The sequence below is a fragment of the Trichechus manatus genome, unplaced genomic scaffold, assembly GCF_000243295.1.
Source record: "Trichechus manatus latirostris isolate Lorelei unplaced genomic scaffold, TriManLat1.0 scaffold00109, whole genome shotgun sequence".
NCBI lineage: Eukaryota > Metazoa > Chordata > Mammalia > Sirenia > Trichechidae > Trichechus > Trichechus manatus.
Genome location: NW_004444045.1, coordinates 2,016,823 through 2,031,378, shown reverse-complemented (window position 1 = coordinate 2,031,378; position 14,556 = coordinate 2,016,823). Strand labels below are relative to the sequence as shown.

Sequence of the window (14,556 nt, the reverse complement as noted above, 5' to 3'; positions counted from 1 at the left end):
AAAAAAAAAAAAAAAAAAAAAAAATTGAACTTCAATCTAAACCATACACCTAACACAAAAATTAACTCAAAATGGATCACAGGCTTAAACGTAAAATATAAAACTTTTAGAAAAAAACATAGAAGACAGTATTCGACATTTAGGACTAGGTGACAAGCACCATCTACAAAAGGAAAAATTAAGAAACTAGACCTCATCAAAATTAAAAATGTTTGCTCTGCAGAAGATGCTGGGAAGAGGATGATAAACAAATTACAAGCTGGAATAAAACATTTCAAACCATATATCTGACCAGGTACTCATATCTACGATACACTTTAAAAAAAAAAAACTCTTAAAATTAAATAGTTAAAATAAATAAATAATTCAATCAGAATCTGGACAAAAGCAGGAACAGGCATTTCACCAAAGAGACAAATAAGCACATGAAAGGATGTTCAGCATTATTAACCATTAGGGAAATGCAAGCTAAAAACACAATGAGGTCACTACACACCTATTAAAGTAGCTAAAATAGAAAACAGCGATAAGACTAAACGCTGGCAAGGATGCCAGCAAACTGGGTTACTCAAACATTACTGGTAGGAATGTAAAACAGTTTCTGGAAAACCATTTGGCAGTTTCTTAAAAACCTAATACACACTTACCAAAGACCCCAACATTTGCACTTCTGAGCGTCTATCCCAGAGAAATGAAAACTTATGTTCACAGTTTGTTTAACCGTTTACCTACTGAAGGACCTTTAAGTAGTAAATGAATGTTTACAGCAGCTTTATTCAAAACTGGAAACAACTCAAAGGTCCTTCAGCAGACGAACGGCTAAACAAACTGTGGTATATTCATACCATTGAATACTGCACAGCAATAAAAAGAAATCAACCTTTGGTACAAGCAACAACTTGGATGTATACTGTTAACAGTTAATTTGACTAGGCTATAGTGCCCAGAGGAGCCCTGGTGGCGCAGTGGTTAAGCACTCAGCTGCTGATCCAAAGATCAGTGGTTCAAACCCACCCAGCGGCTCCTCAGGAGAAAAATGTGGCAGTCTGCTTCCATAAAGATTACAGCCTTGGAAACTCTATGCGGAAGTTCTACTCTGTCCTATAGGGTTGCTATGAGATGGAATCGACTCAAAGGCAACGAGATTGAGGGTTTGGGTATGGCACCCAGTTGTTTTGTCAAACACTAGTCTGGATGTTGCTATGAAGTTATTTACATGTGATTAACATGTAAATCAGTTGACCTTAACTAAAGCAGATTACCCTCCAAATGTGGGTGGGCCTCATCCAATCAGTTGAAGGCTTTAAGAGCAAAAACTGAGGTTTCCTGAGTAAAAGGATTTTGCCTCAAGACTGCAAACAGACATCCTTCTGGAATATTCAGCCCAACCCCTTGTCTACCAATTTTGGACATAAGACTGCCAGTGTTTCCTGTCTGTGACCCGATCTATGAATTCTGGACTTGACAGTCCCCAAAACTGCAAGAACCAATTCCTTAAAATAAATCTCGCTCTGTCTCTCTCTCTATATATACATGTATATACATGTATGTAGGTACTTATGTATGTATGTATACACATATACATATATATATGTTGCTGTTGCTAGGTGTTGTTGAGTCGGTTCTGACTTTTAGTGACCCTATGCACAACAGAACGGAACTTTGCCCAGTCCTGCGCCATCCTCACAATCATTGCTGAGCTTGAGCCCATTGTTGCAGCCACTGTGTTAATCAACCTTGTTTTATATATATACACACAGCACACCTCTTACAGGCAAGGATGGCAAGACTATGTCTTACATACTTTGGACATGTTATCAGGAGGGATCAGTCCCTGGAGAAGGACATCATGCTTGGTAAAGTGAGGGTCATTGAAAAAGAGGAAGACGCTCGACAAGATGGACTAACACAGTGACTGCAAAAATGGGCTCAAGCGTAACAACGATTGTGAGGATCGTGCAGGACCGGGCAGTGCTTCATTCTGTTGTACATAGGGTCGCTGTGAGTCAGAACCAACTAGACAGCACCTAACAACAACAGGGGTTAGCGATGAGGATGGAGAGGGTGGTGGGTGGGACTATAAAAGGACAGCTGAAGGAAGTTTTGTGGTAATGGAACAGTTTTATATCTTGATTGAAATGTTGGTTACACAAATTATGTATGTGATAAGATTGTACAGAACAATACAAACATACATAAACACACAAACGGATATTTATAAAACTGGTGAAATATTAATAAGCTGTGAAGATCATACCAATATCATTTTCCAAGTTTTGATACTGTACTATAGTTATGTAGGATGTTACCATTGGGGACACTGGGTGATGGGTACATAGGACCAAGCTGTGCCTTTTTTAGCAACTTCCAGTAAATACACTTATTTCAAAATAAGAAGTTAAAAAACAAACAAAAAACGGTGCCAGGATGGTGAGTTTTCAAGACATTCATATAAAACATGCATTTAAAAATATGATACTCTTTATAATTAGGGACACTATGAGTCAGAATCGACTCGACAGCAACAGGTTTGGTTTCTGGTTTTGTTTTATAATAAGGGAAAAAGGTAGAATTCTAATACTAAAACCTCTTCTGAATAGTTCAATTTTTCAAAATGATGCAAGAAGGGGTAACCAGGCTGCAGCAAATTAGCTACTCTTGCATATAGCTTTCTAGCCATGGTCTTGTAACTCCCACCAAGGTGACTGGGCAGGACTGTGTGATAGGGTAATTGTGCCCTACCAAAGGATTGGTCAGTTTTGCCTTAAGAGAGCCAACTCCAGAGCAGAGAGGAAGATCCCACCATCATCAAGGAAGAACAGCCAGGAGCCAGTGCTGGGGGGCTCCTGGGACCAGGAGACAGAGAGAGAGAGAGCTGTAACCCTGAAGACAGTGAGAAGCAGTGGCAGGAGAGACCTGGCAGCAGGAGACAGTGCAGTGGGTTTCCTGGCCCACAGAGAGGGAAAGCTGAGTGCCTTTGGGGAGAGGCCTAGGGCCAGGGAGAGGCGTGCCCGCGAGCATAGCTGGGAAGAGGCTGTCCCGACGTAAGAACTGTATCCTGAGTGTTCTTGAGCCTGAACTGTAACTGTTACTTCCCTAATAATTATGAGTATGGTCTGTAATTTCTGTGTGGCCATTGCAATGAATTATCGAACCCAGTAGAGAGTGCTGTGGGAGGGATGGCGGGTGTCAGAACTGATAAAGGCAGTGGAGAGAGGAGAGTGTCTGACCTCCACCTCATAGGAATCAGCCTTGGGCTATTATCTTGGTTCTCATTCCCTGTTGTGGGGTTGGAGGAGGTCAGACACTACCCTCAAGCCATTTTTATACATGCTTTCTAGCATCCTAGAGTAAAATAACTAAGGAGGTATGGGAGTCTAACCACAGTTCTATAGCAAGGGTCAACAACCTGGCCCAAAGGCCAAATCTGGCCCACAGCCTGCTTTGTTACAGCCCGTAAGCTAAGAATGATTTTTGTATTTTCAAAGGGTTATAAGAAAAACACTTGACAGAGACCGTACATGGCCTGTAAAGCCTAAAATGTTTATTATCTGGTCCTTTACATAAAAAGTTGCTGACCCCTATTTTATAATATTCCTCAATAAATTACATGCCAAGGTTACAATTAAAAACGAAAAAACTCCTTCCTCAGCTTACATCATCCATTTGCCCTTTCATGGAGAAGTCTTCAGCTTTTTGGCCATTTCCCAAATCTGTTCCCCCCCTTGGTAAAAATGTCATTTCAAGACATTAGACGTGGCAGAGCTTACCATCGGGAGTGTTGCCTTTAGAGAACTCAAAGCCCTAAACGAATTTCTAAAATCATGCCCCCACTCTGAAACACAGTGAGCCTCATCCACGGCAATAAGTGTGATACCTATAAAAGAGAAAACACACGAATGGGAAAAATAAATTTCAAAAAGAAACAAAAACTCATCTAAATCAATATCAATTTCTTCACTTAGAATATATAAATACTACAAAAAAAAGGAGAACAAGTATTCAAATCAAAGTAATTAGTTCAGATACAAACATAAACATAAATTACATCAAATAACACCAGAAATCATTATTAGGAATAGGAGAGGAGATAAACGGATAAAAGGCATAAAGGTAAAAGGAAATGTTGCTGTTGTTAGGTGCCATCAAGTCCCTTCCAACTCATAGCAACCCTGTGTACAACAGAACAAAACACTGCCCAGTCCTGTGCCATCCTCACAATCGTTACTATGTTTGAGCCCCTCATTGCAGCCACTGTGTCAATCCATCTTGTTGAGGGTCTTCCTTTTTTTCGCTGACCCTCCACCCTGCCAAGCATGATGTCCTTCTCCAGGGACTGGGCCCTCCTGATAACATGTCCAAAGTACGTGAGAGGAAGTCTTGCCATCCTTGCTTCTAAGGAGCATTCTGGCTGTACTTCTTCCAAGACAGGTATGCTCATTCTTCTGTCCATGGTATATTCAATATTCTCTGCCAACACCACAATTCAAAGGTGTCAATTCCTCTCTGGTCTTCTTTATTCATCATCCAGCTTTTGCATGCATATGAGGCGACTGAAAATACCATGGCTTGAGTCAGGCATACTTTAGTCCTCAAAGTGACATCTTTGCTTTTTAACACTTTAGGGGGTCTTTTGCGGCAGATTTGCCCAATGCAATATGGCATTTGATTTCTTGACTGCTGTTTCCACAGGCATTGATTGTGGATCTGAGTAAAATGAAGTCCTTAACAACTTCTATATTTTCTCCATTTATCATGATGTTGTTATTGGCCCAGTTGTGAAGGTTTCTGTTTTCTTTATGTTGAGGTGCAATCCATACTGAAGACTGTACCTTTGATCTTCACCAGTAAGAGCTTCAAGTCCTCTTCACTTGCAGCAAGCAAGGTTGTGTCATCTGCATATCACAGGTTGTTAATGAGTCTTCTTCCAATCCTGATGCTGCACTTACATATTAATTCAAACAACCTGTTTATTGGATTTCAGGTTTCATCATTATTCCTCTGAGAAATGAATTGCTTCCTATTACTTTGTCCCCAATACTATTACTCCTGAACCATCTGCAACAATAATGCCCTAAAAAAAGACCGGTTCTATTTCTCCTTTGTAATACCTTCAATTTTCTTGCATACATTAGCTATTAAAAGACAGAGAATCAGCACATTTCTACTGAGATTGCATGCATCACTATCCATGACTGATCACATATCATATTGTAGAGGGCCCCTCTGAAATGCCAGTATGGAACACAGGATGCCATCCACATTTGCTAATGTAAAACGGTAAGAACTAAATCTCATTATGTACAAAGTAGGTAAAAAGAAATAAAATTTGTTCTTTCTTCCCCTACCAACCCCTTTATTTCATCCCTAATCCACACATACACTGAAACTAAATGAATAGTGTGCAGTAATGCATTTCAGAAAATGGCGTTGTTGTATAACCATCCATTAAAATTCAGGTATTTCAAAGTAACGACAGTAGTGCTTTTGTCTTCAATTACCAAATTAATACTTAAGACAAAAATAATTTTTCCTTCAATGAGGATAGTCATTACCTGATATCTATCTAAGTATTATTAATGTTCTTTCACTAGTAGGGTGATTAAAAACACGTGCTCTGAAGTCAGACTGCGTAGACGCTGGTCTGGCTCCACGACTTAACAGTTGTATAACCTTAAGCAAGTTACTTGTGCTTTCTAAGTCTCACTTTTCTCACAAGTAAAATGTGGATAATAACAGTGCCTAAAAGTTTTTAGTTACTCTGAAGATTAAATTAGATAATTCACATAAAATGCTACCATAGTGTCTGGCTCAGAAAAGAGTTCAATTAAAACAAAAACAACAACAACAGAACCCACTACTACTATTACTAGGGCTACTAAATAGCCACTATGAAATTAACCCCTTGAAGTAAATCTCTCCCTTAATGTACAGATAGGGTCCCTGGGTAGCACAAACAGTTTGCACGTGTCTTCAAAGAGTGGCAGTTCAAACCCACGCCATGGCACCACAGATAAAAGGTCTGGCGATTTGCTTCCATACAAGAAGGTCATAGCCAAGAAAACCCTGCAGAGTCATTCTCTTCTGTAATACATGAGGTTGCCATGAGTGAAGACTGACTCAATGGCAACAAGCTTGGTTTTGGTTTATGACCTGGACACTTTTCTAGGAATAAAAAGATAATAAATACAATCCGTGACCTTGAGGAGTTCACAAGTCTAAAAGAAGAGACAGACATGCAAATAAATAATTACTATTCAGTGAGATTACCAGCTTTAATAGAGTCCTAAGAGAGCAGAGAACAACAACAGAAGCCAACAAAAAAAGAAAACTACTAAATATTGAGTGGCTGGAAAAAATTCAGTGTTGCCACTATACTTATTTTGGCTTTAAAAAATAAATCATCCAGACTTTAAAGTTAAATAGGTTAAAAGAAAGATAACAGCCCCTCCTTTAGTTTAAAACTCTCCTTTATTTTAAAAGCCTAGTTACAGGTTTAGCCAACTGCCATTTAACTTGGAGCTAAGCTATGTTCCTCAGTCAGTTTAGGCAAGCTTTGTCAACACTGACTTTAAATGTGAAGGTCTAAGTGTCTGCCTAGGCCCTATACACATTTCATTGTGGCATACCTGTCATTCAAGCCTTATTTGCAAATTTGAAAGACAATTATAACTGTGGTTAGTTTTAAGGAGTCCCTGTACAAAATTATGTTTGCTATTTCTGTTATAACCCAGAGTACTTAAATAATTTAACATTTACCATAAAAATGATAAATCTGATTAGCTAAATGTCAGACTACTATACAAATAGCGTTCTGAGTATATTCACTTTTGCAAGCACTTTACAATTTCCTACAAACAAAAAGAGCCAGAGGAAAATATTTCAAGAATAATTTTCATTTCATTTATCCCTATTATTCAACACTGAGAGTCTACAAAAGAGAGCATATTTCATCCATCATGTACAGAGTACTATGCTCTAATAATTTCAGTGTTCATAATTAAACCATTGCAAAAAATAAAAATAGAGTTATAACTATCTCTCAAAAGGATCTAAATAAATAGTTAAGCTAATTATCCACTTAACATCCTACAAAAACAAAGTAAATACTAAAATGGAACAAAACGTGCCCAGACTATGGACAGATAGATACCTTAGCTTTTGCAATAAAACCAAGAAATTTATAAATAAAATACTTATGCTTAATCTGAAATGAAATACTCACAAGAACTTCGTACAACCTGACAGAAGATATATCATTTTTTATTTTTCATTAAAGGCAAAAGTATAATATGCCAATAAGGGAGTTTTAAGAGCTAATGAATACACTCTTTGGTAAGATTATCTTTGATAATATACTTTGAAATGTTAATTTCTGCCCTCATTCTTTTGTGAGTGTTTAACACATACTAAAAGATACAATTTTATTTTCACATATAGTTAACAAATGTGTTAAATGCTTTTCTAGAGTTATATGCAAATAACCATTAAAAGAGATGTTGCAATGTTGAAAACTTAAGCTATCTGGAACTATTCTAACATATAATTATAATGAGCTTATGTAACATTGGAAAACTCAGTTTGGTTAGTTTAATTGTGTGTCTGAAATATGGGCATTTGCAATAGAAGCCATGACTGCATATATCTTGGATAGCTGAGTCTAAACACCAAGAAGAAACAAACTAAATTTATTTTAAGTACAAAAAAAGTCATTGGCTTTTGAACAGTTCTATATTTACATTTGTTTTTATTTTTTTAAATTAATGATAGTGGTGGCAACTAATAAAGGCACTCTGCTTCCCAACCTTGGCTACACATTAGAATCACCTGTGTAAAATGTACAGCTGCCAGGGTCCCACCCCACACTTGTCAAATCAGAATTTTCAAGGCTGGAGGCTAGTCACCTAGATTTTTCTAAAGTTTCAAAGGTGATTCTCATGAGCAACAAGGGTGGAGAACCATTACATTAATTAATTTATATTCAAAACATGAAAAGAAAGTAAATTATAATTTCAGAGACTATAGGATTCAATATTCATTCAGCAATATATGCAAGTGCCTATTATGTGCCAAGCACTGTGCTAAGGAAATATGAATAAATAAAAATTGTATTTTTCCCTCAAAAAGTTTACAGTCTAGAAGGAGAAAACAGATATATAAAGCAGAAGGAAATACAGGGTACCACTGGATAACAAAGGAGCCTTGGTGGCACACTGGTTAAGAGCTTGGCTGCTAACAGAAAGGTCAGTGGTTCAAAACCACCAGGAGAAAGATGTGGCAGTCTGGTTCTGAAAAGATTTCAGCTTTGGAAACCCTATGGGCAGTTCTACTCTGTCCTAGAGGGTTGTTACGAGTCAGAATCGACTCTATGGCAATGTTATTGGATAAAATAGGAGAGACACCAGTTTAGACAGTCAAGAGAAGATACCCTGGAGGAGATGTTTAAAATAAACATTAAAAGAAGGTAGGGGGAAAGGGGAAAAAAAAAAACTAGTATCCATCCATAGGAGCCCTGGTGGCGCAGAGGTTAAGAGCTCAGCTGCTAGCCAAAAGGTTGGCAGCTCAAATCCACCAGCCGCTCCTTAGAAACCCTATGGGGCAGTTCTACTCTGTCCTACAGGGTCGCTATGAGCTGGAATTGACTTGACAGCAGTGGGTTTGGTTTTGGGTGTTGGTATCCATCCATAGATTAAACTTTAAGAGATAATTCAATATATATTCATAAATATCCTACTTTATGACTTACCGATATTAGCTTCCAGTTGCTGGAGGAGGTTCAAGTTACCAGAACAGAATTCTGGAGTTATATATACCAGCCGGTATCTGCCTCTGTAAAAACAATCAAACAAAAGAAACAGGAAAGAAAGCATACTAGAAACAAAGCAAGAAAACAATCATCTCAGTGAATTACAACCTAAAATCACAATATCTGATAAATTCTTAAATAACACATTATGTCACTTACTAAGAACTAAATCTGTGTTATATATGTGTGTATATATTCACATACATTAGTTCTTTGGTTTGCATCAAAATACAAAGTGACAATGCCTATGAGGGAGTATGCAGCAGTAAGGTGACATCAGAAGCCAGGTTCTGATTTCTGGCAGTTTAGCCCCAAACTAGCTCTTTTTATAAGACACCACTCAGAACAGACACAGAGACACACCAAGGGAGAAGACAGATGCATTCATAAGCCCTGAAACACCAAAGACTGCAGCTGCTAGAAGCTGAAAGAGATGAAGAACAACCTTCCCCTAGAGCCAACGTCCTGAATTCAACCTCTAGCGTCCTAACTGTGAGAAAATAAATTTATCTTCCTTAAAGCCACCCACTGGGTAGGTGTGTGTGGGTGGGTGGGTGTGGGTGTGTGTGTGTGTGTGTGTGTGTGACAGCACTAGGAAACTGAAACACTCTCAAAGTTTCCTTCCAATATCAAAATTTCACAGTTTTATGATCACAATGCTAATCTTACAGGTCAAAAACTAAGAAAACTAGATTTTTTTTAGTTTGAAAGATTTTAAAATTAAATGTTCTGAAAACGTACTATAAGATGAAGATGGATTTTTAAATCATGGACATTTTGTCTACGCATTAAATAAATTTATGTATACAAAATTTTACACACAAACTTCTGTTATATACCACAGATATCTGCATGTGATCAAAAAATCACATAAATTACTCACAATGTAATATCCTTGAGAACATTTTTTGACTGTGCTGATCCAAGGAAACAAGCTGGAATGTTGGACATTCTGTAAGAAGAAAAACAAATATTCTGGGACCATTTACCCCTTGCAAATATCAACTTCATACTTAAAAGAAAATAAAGAAATACAATAATGTGTATTCCTCTTCTTTGCAATCCTCTCTTTTTGTTTTTTGTAACTCACAAATTAAATAAACAATTTCCTTCAAGGACCATATTAGAAGGTAGGTTTTTAGGTGGATCCTTCAAAAAGACTGCAGGTTCACATTGAAGTTTTTTTTTTTTTCCACATTTAAAAAATATCCTTTCCTGTATACACTTCCCTGTATACCAAGCTAAAGAGCAAGGGTAAAGTAGAGAGAAAAGAATTTTGAGGTATTTAATGTAAACTGGCATAAAGTAATAAAGCTATAAAAAAATTCATCGGGGGTCATCTGTTAGCCTTGAATTACAGAGAACTCATGAAAGAGGGTAAGCTCTTCCACAAAAGCGCCCATTTATTCCTAGTAAAGATAAGGCACCACTTACAGAAATGTGTCATTGGGAAGCAGATTTTAACATATATGATAGATCAAATGTTTCATTCACGGAAGAAATAAAAAGTGGAGGATAATGCAGCAATGAAAACATTACTTACTCAAGCTGGCGTACTTGGTCTTCCATCAAAGAAATAAGAGGAGAAATGACAAGGCCAATCTTGCCTGCATATACAGGTGGATACTGGAAGCACAAACTCTTTCCATATCCTTAAAGTAAAAATAATACAATAATAGAAATAAAAATAAACCCTACACACCATAATTCCTTCATACAACATGCTGGTAAGGGCTGAATGTTCACTAATATGCTATCTTCCAAAGAGCTAATTCATACATAAATTTGAGAGTCTACTCTCAAAACAACAATGGGCTCAAACACAGCAATGATTGTGAGGATGGTGCAGGACTGGGCAGTGTTTTGTTCTGTTGCACCCAGGGTCGCTATGAGTCGGAACTGACTCGACAGCATCTAACAACAACATTCTCTGTTTAATCTCTTCTATGTTTTATACCACTTGTATTTGTATTTTCAGAGTTTAGTGAAATATTAAACATTTCAAAACCTTCAAGTTTTATTTTTTAAAGGATAAGGTTATTTGCTTAAGTACAACTCACCAGTTGCCATGACAACAACATTGTCTCTTCTTTCTTCCAATACAGAATGAATCACTTTCCATTGAACCCTTGAGGGTAAAAAGCAAAAAGCTATTTTATTTTACTAATAAGAAACCAAAGGACAAGTTGAAACTCTTTTAATTTTTTCACTTCCTCTAATAGAATTTCTTTGACATTTTTGAGTTTCGTACAAACACGTACAAATCCTGGAACTTTAAAACAAACATCCCCATTTGATCAACCTCACATTCAAGCTGCCCAAACAACCAGGAGTTTCCATTTGGCATTATTCACTCAATTTTATTACGTATATCTAGAGTATAAAATAAAATCCAAGCTTCATACTGGGTATCCAACAGTACCAATGATTTAAAAGAAATGAGAGATGCTCCAGGGGCCAGGATTGACTAAAAAGGGAAATGAGAGAACTTTCTGGAGTGATAGTAATGTTCTATACAGTGATAAGGGTTTTGGTTACATGGGTGCACTTGTGTGTACACTTAAGATTTGCAAATATACAAAGTTTGTACATTTCATTGTATGTAAATTTTACATAGAAAAAACTACAAATATTGAACTCTACTCAATGATCTGTATGCTGAAGCACTTAGTGGGAAGTATAAAAATGTTTGTAATTTACTTTGAAATGCATTTTAAAAATCAGATGGATTAATGAACAGAAAGAGAAATGGACAGATGGATTTGTGATAATATATAGTACAAGGATAATACAATATTAACGGTAGAATCTAGGTGATGCGTATTCAGGTATTCACAGTAAAAAAAATCTTTCAACTTTACTATTTTTGCAAATTTTCTTAGTAAAATTTTGAGGGAAAAATCAGCTGGAAAGGAGGTCTTTTTCTGTACTGATAATGATCGACTCTCAATCTAAGTGCTGGTTCCACATGGTGCTCTGTGAAAATTCATTCATCTCTACATTCATGTGCAATTCTCTGTAAGACACACTTTATTTAAAAAAAAAAATTAAAGATCAAAAGAAAAATGCCTCAGTGGATTAAATTTTAAATTTTTAGAATAGCAAAAATCCGGTCAAAATTTTTTATTCTTATTAGCTTACTTATATTCCTTATCTCAACTTTTTTCATCTCATTTTAATATTAATGTGCCCCTCAGACAAAAATACATTTGAGTATGTTCAAACAGATAAGATTATCACCGTTCTTAAAACTGTTATCTGATGACCTTCTATTACATCAGCATACTTTGGGCAATACAATGCAGAAGACACTTATTTAATAAATAACAAGTCAGCATTAATTAAAATTCACTTATTAATGTATTTAAACTAGTGTCTACACAGAACACCTATAAACTAAAGGAAAACCATTTTCTCTCACTTATAAAAACAATTCACAGAAATGAATTTTATATAAAATTACTTCAAAATAACTTTGCAGTCACTTATAGGAAATACAATATAGCATGGATAAACTATAGTGAAGCTGCACTGTTACTCGTAAATGGACGAATTCCTTGCCTTTTGTGAAGAAAATAGTAAATATGTAATTTAATTAACAAAGATTATACTCACGGCTTAAAACTGGAATGGCCAAAGTAGGTCTTAAGACAAATAACTTGTTTTGCATTGGGTTCTGGTACCGAGTGGTCTTAAAATAAAACAAAATAGGTGTTTAGGTTTAAGAAGTACACTAGATTAAACAAAAAACAAACCCATTGCCATCAAGTGGACTCCAACTCATAGGACAGAGTAGAACTGCCCCATAGGGTTTCCAAGGAGCAGCTGGTGGATTCAAACTGCTGACCTTTTGGTTAGCAGCCAATCTCTTAACCACCGCACCACCAGGGCTCCACTAGATTAGAGGGGAGAAAAGTGTTATTTCACTGGCTAACTACATAGCACAATGGAATTACGTTAGTTTTAACCAACTGATTTTACTGTCCACTCTTAGGTGGAAGGTTCATGAGTAGCCAAGAACGGGCAAAGCAAAGAATCCAGACAATATATTATTAAATAAATAAAAGTTCATTACACTTCTCAGCTTTAATAATTCTAACTATAAAATTAAATTGATTTGAAGAAATTCTGTCTATATTTAATACAAAGGGAAAAACATTTTTTCAACATATTCGTATATACTTTTCATCTACAAAATGTTTTAGAAATTTCCACATTGTATCATTGATGAAATCTAGCTCTAGTGGCAGTTCTGCTTTGTGAGACCTCACAACTTGCCATAATGAATGCTATTATTTACAGTTAAATAATAGGTGGTTCATTTAGTAGATTCTTTGCTGTTGCTACCGTACACAGTCTGAAAATAAGTCCACCCACAAGGATATTGTATTACTTGTTTTAAATTGTAAGCTCCTGAAGGGCAGATACCATGTCATCTATATCATTTACAGTGACACTTAATGCAGCAATTAATAAATGATTTTTTTAGGACTTTCATTAAGACACAAACAAAATATAAAATTCAGGATGAAAACTTTCACATCACCTCATTCGCCAAATAATACGATATTTCTATTACCCTATTTTCATAAACAGTAAAATTGTGCTTTACGGAGATCAAAGAACTGAGGGATTTAAAGGCCAATTTTTACGCCCTAAGTAATTAATTATATCCCACAAAGTCTTTGACCTCTGAAATATTTAAAAACTGGACCCTAAATAAAGTCAGCAGTAGGTATTAGAGGTGAGTCATTTCAAACATACTGCAGTACTTACCCTCCTCATCTTCTTCCTCCTCTTCAATATCTTCATTTTCATCTTCATCAGTAGGAAGACCCAGATTTCCTTCCATTTCTAAGCATTTAGAATGAATTGGATCCACTGTGTCATTATTTAGGTTTTCTAAAGACTGAAAGTTTAAAAGAAATTTTAAAAGCAAAACCACTGACATTGTTGTATCTTTTCCACCAAACAAAAAAGGAGTATTAACAGAGCCTACAATTTTGTTCAAAGCCAGCAGACGTGCAAGCAATACCACAAAAGAACACGTGTGCTCCATGTTATATATGCGCTCAAGAATAGTTTCTAAGGCACCAGGCCAAAGATGGATACTTCTAGCATAAACAGAGTTCACTAATAGCATATAATGAACTGCCCCTGGGGAAAGCTATCATAAATTTTTTATTTATATAATTTAAAACATTTTTATTTATTAAAGTATTTTCAATTTGCAAGCTGTAATGGGTGTTTCAATGCTATTTTTGTAATAAGTTTCTCTATACTGCCTATCAGTCACATTCCTTTTGAGTAAGGACAAGGTTTAAACTATACGCCATCTGTGAGTGTGCTTTGAAATTGTCAAACAAACAAAAAACTTCCAAAAAATTTTAGGAAAAGAATATTACAACTGTGGAATAAAGTTATTTGTTTTTATTTTGGCTTGACAATATTTGATTTCCTCAGCTAAATGAAGAGCATCTATTCCAAGCATGATAGAATATTTTAAAATTGTTTCAGTTGTAAATTCTATTACTGAGAAGTGACAGAAGTTATTAAACTACAGTTCTCATTTTCCCTTTTTATTAAAGTTTCCACTTAATGAATTTGTTTTAAAGGTTAATTTAAAAAAAAAAAAAAAAGGTAATCATTTCATGCCAGGAAAAGAAAACAAAGGAGGGGCGGGGGGAACTCTGTTTCTGTTTTTTGATTCAAGTTCACAAACATACTTAGAAAAGCAATTAAAAAATAAA

At 36.0% G+C, this 14,556-nt stretch overlaps 1 protein-coding gene across 5 annotated transcripts in view; it reads right to left on the bottom strand.

The window, feature by feature from the left end:
- The window catches only part of WRN (WRN RecQ like helicase), a 127,229-nt gene that overhangs the window by 68,005 nt on the left and 44,668 nt on the right, over positions 1–14,556 (bottom strand). For all 5 annotated transcript variants that reach the window (XM_023737835.1, XM_023737834.1, XM_023737836.1 and 2 more), the window contains 7 exons: positions 13,583–13,715; positions 12,422–12,497; positions 10,867–10,934; positions 10,350–10,458; positions 9,690–9,758; positions 8,747–8,829; positions 3,771–3,877 (listed from right to left, as the gene is read on the bottom strand). In XM_023737835.1, the coding sequence (XP_023593603.1) occupies positions 3,771–3,877; positions 8,747–8,829; positions 9,690–9,758; positions 10,350–10,458; positions 10,867–10,934; positions 12,422–12,497; positions 13,583–13,715 (645 nt within the window). The remainder of the gene's footprint in view (positions 1–3,770; positions 3,878–8,746; positions 8,830–9,689; positions 9,759–10,349; positions 10,459–10,866; positions 10,935–12,421; positions 12,498–13,582; positions 13,716–14,556) is intronic.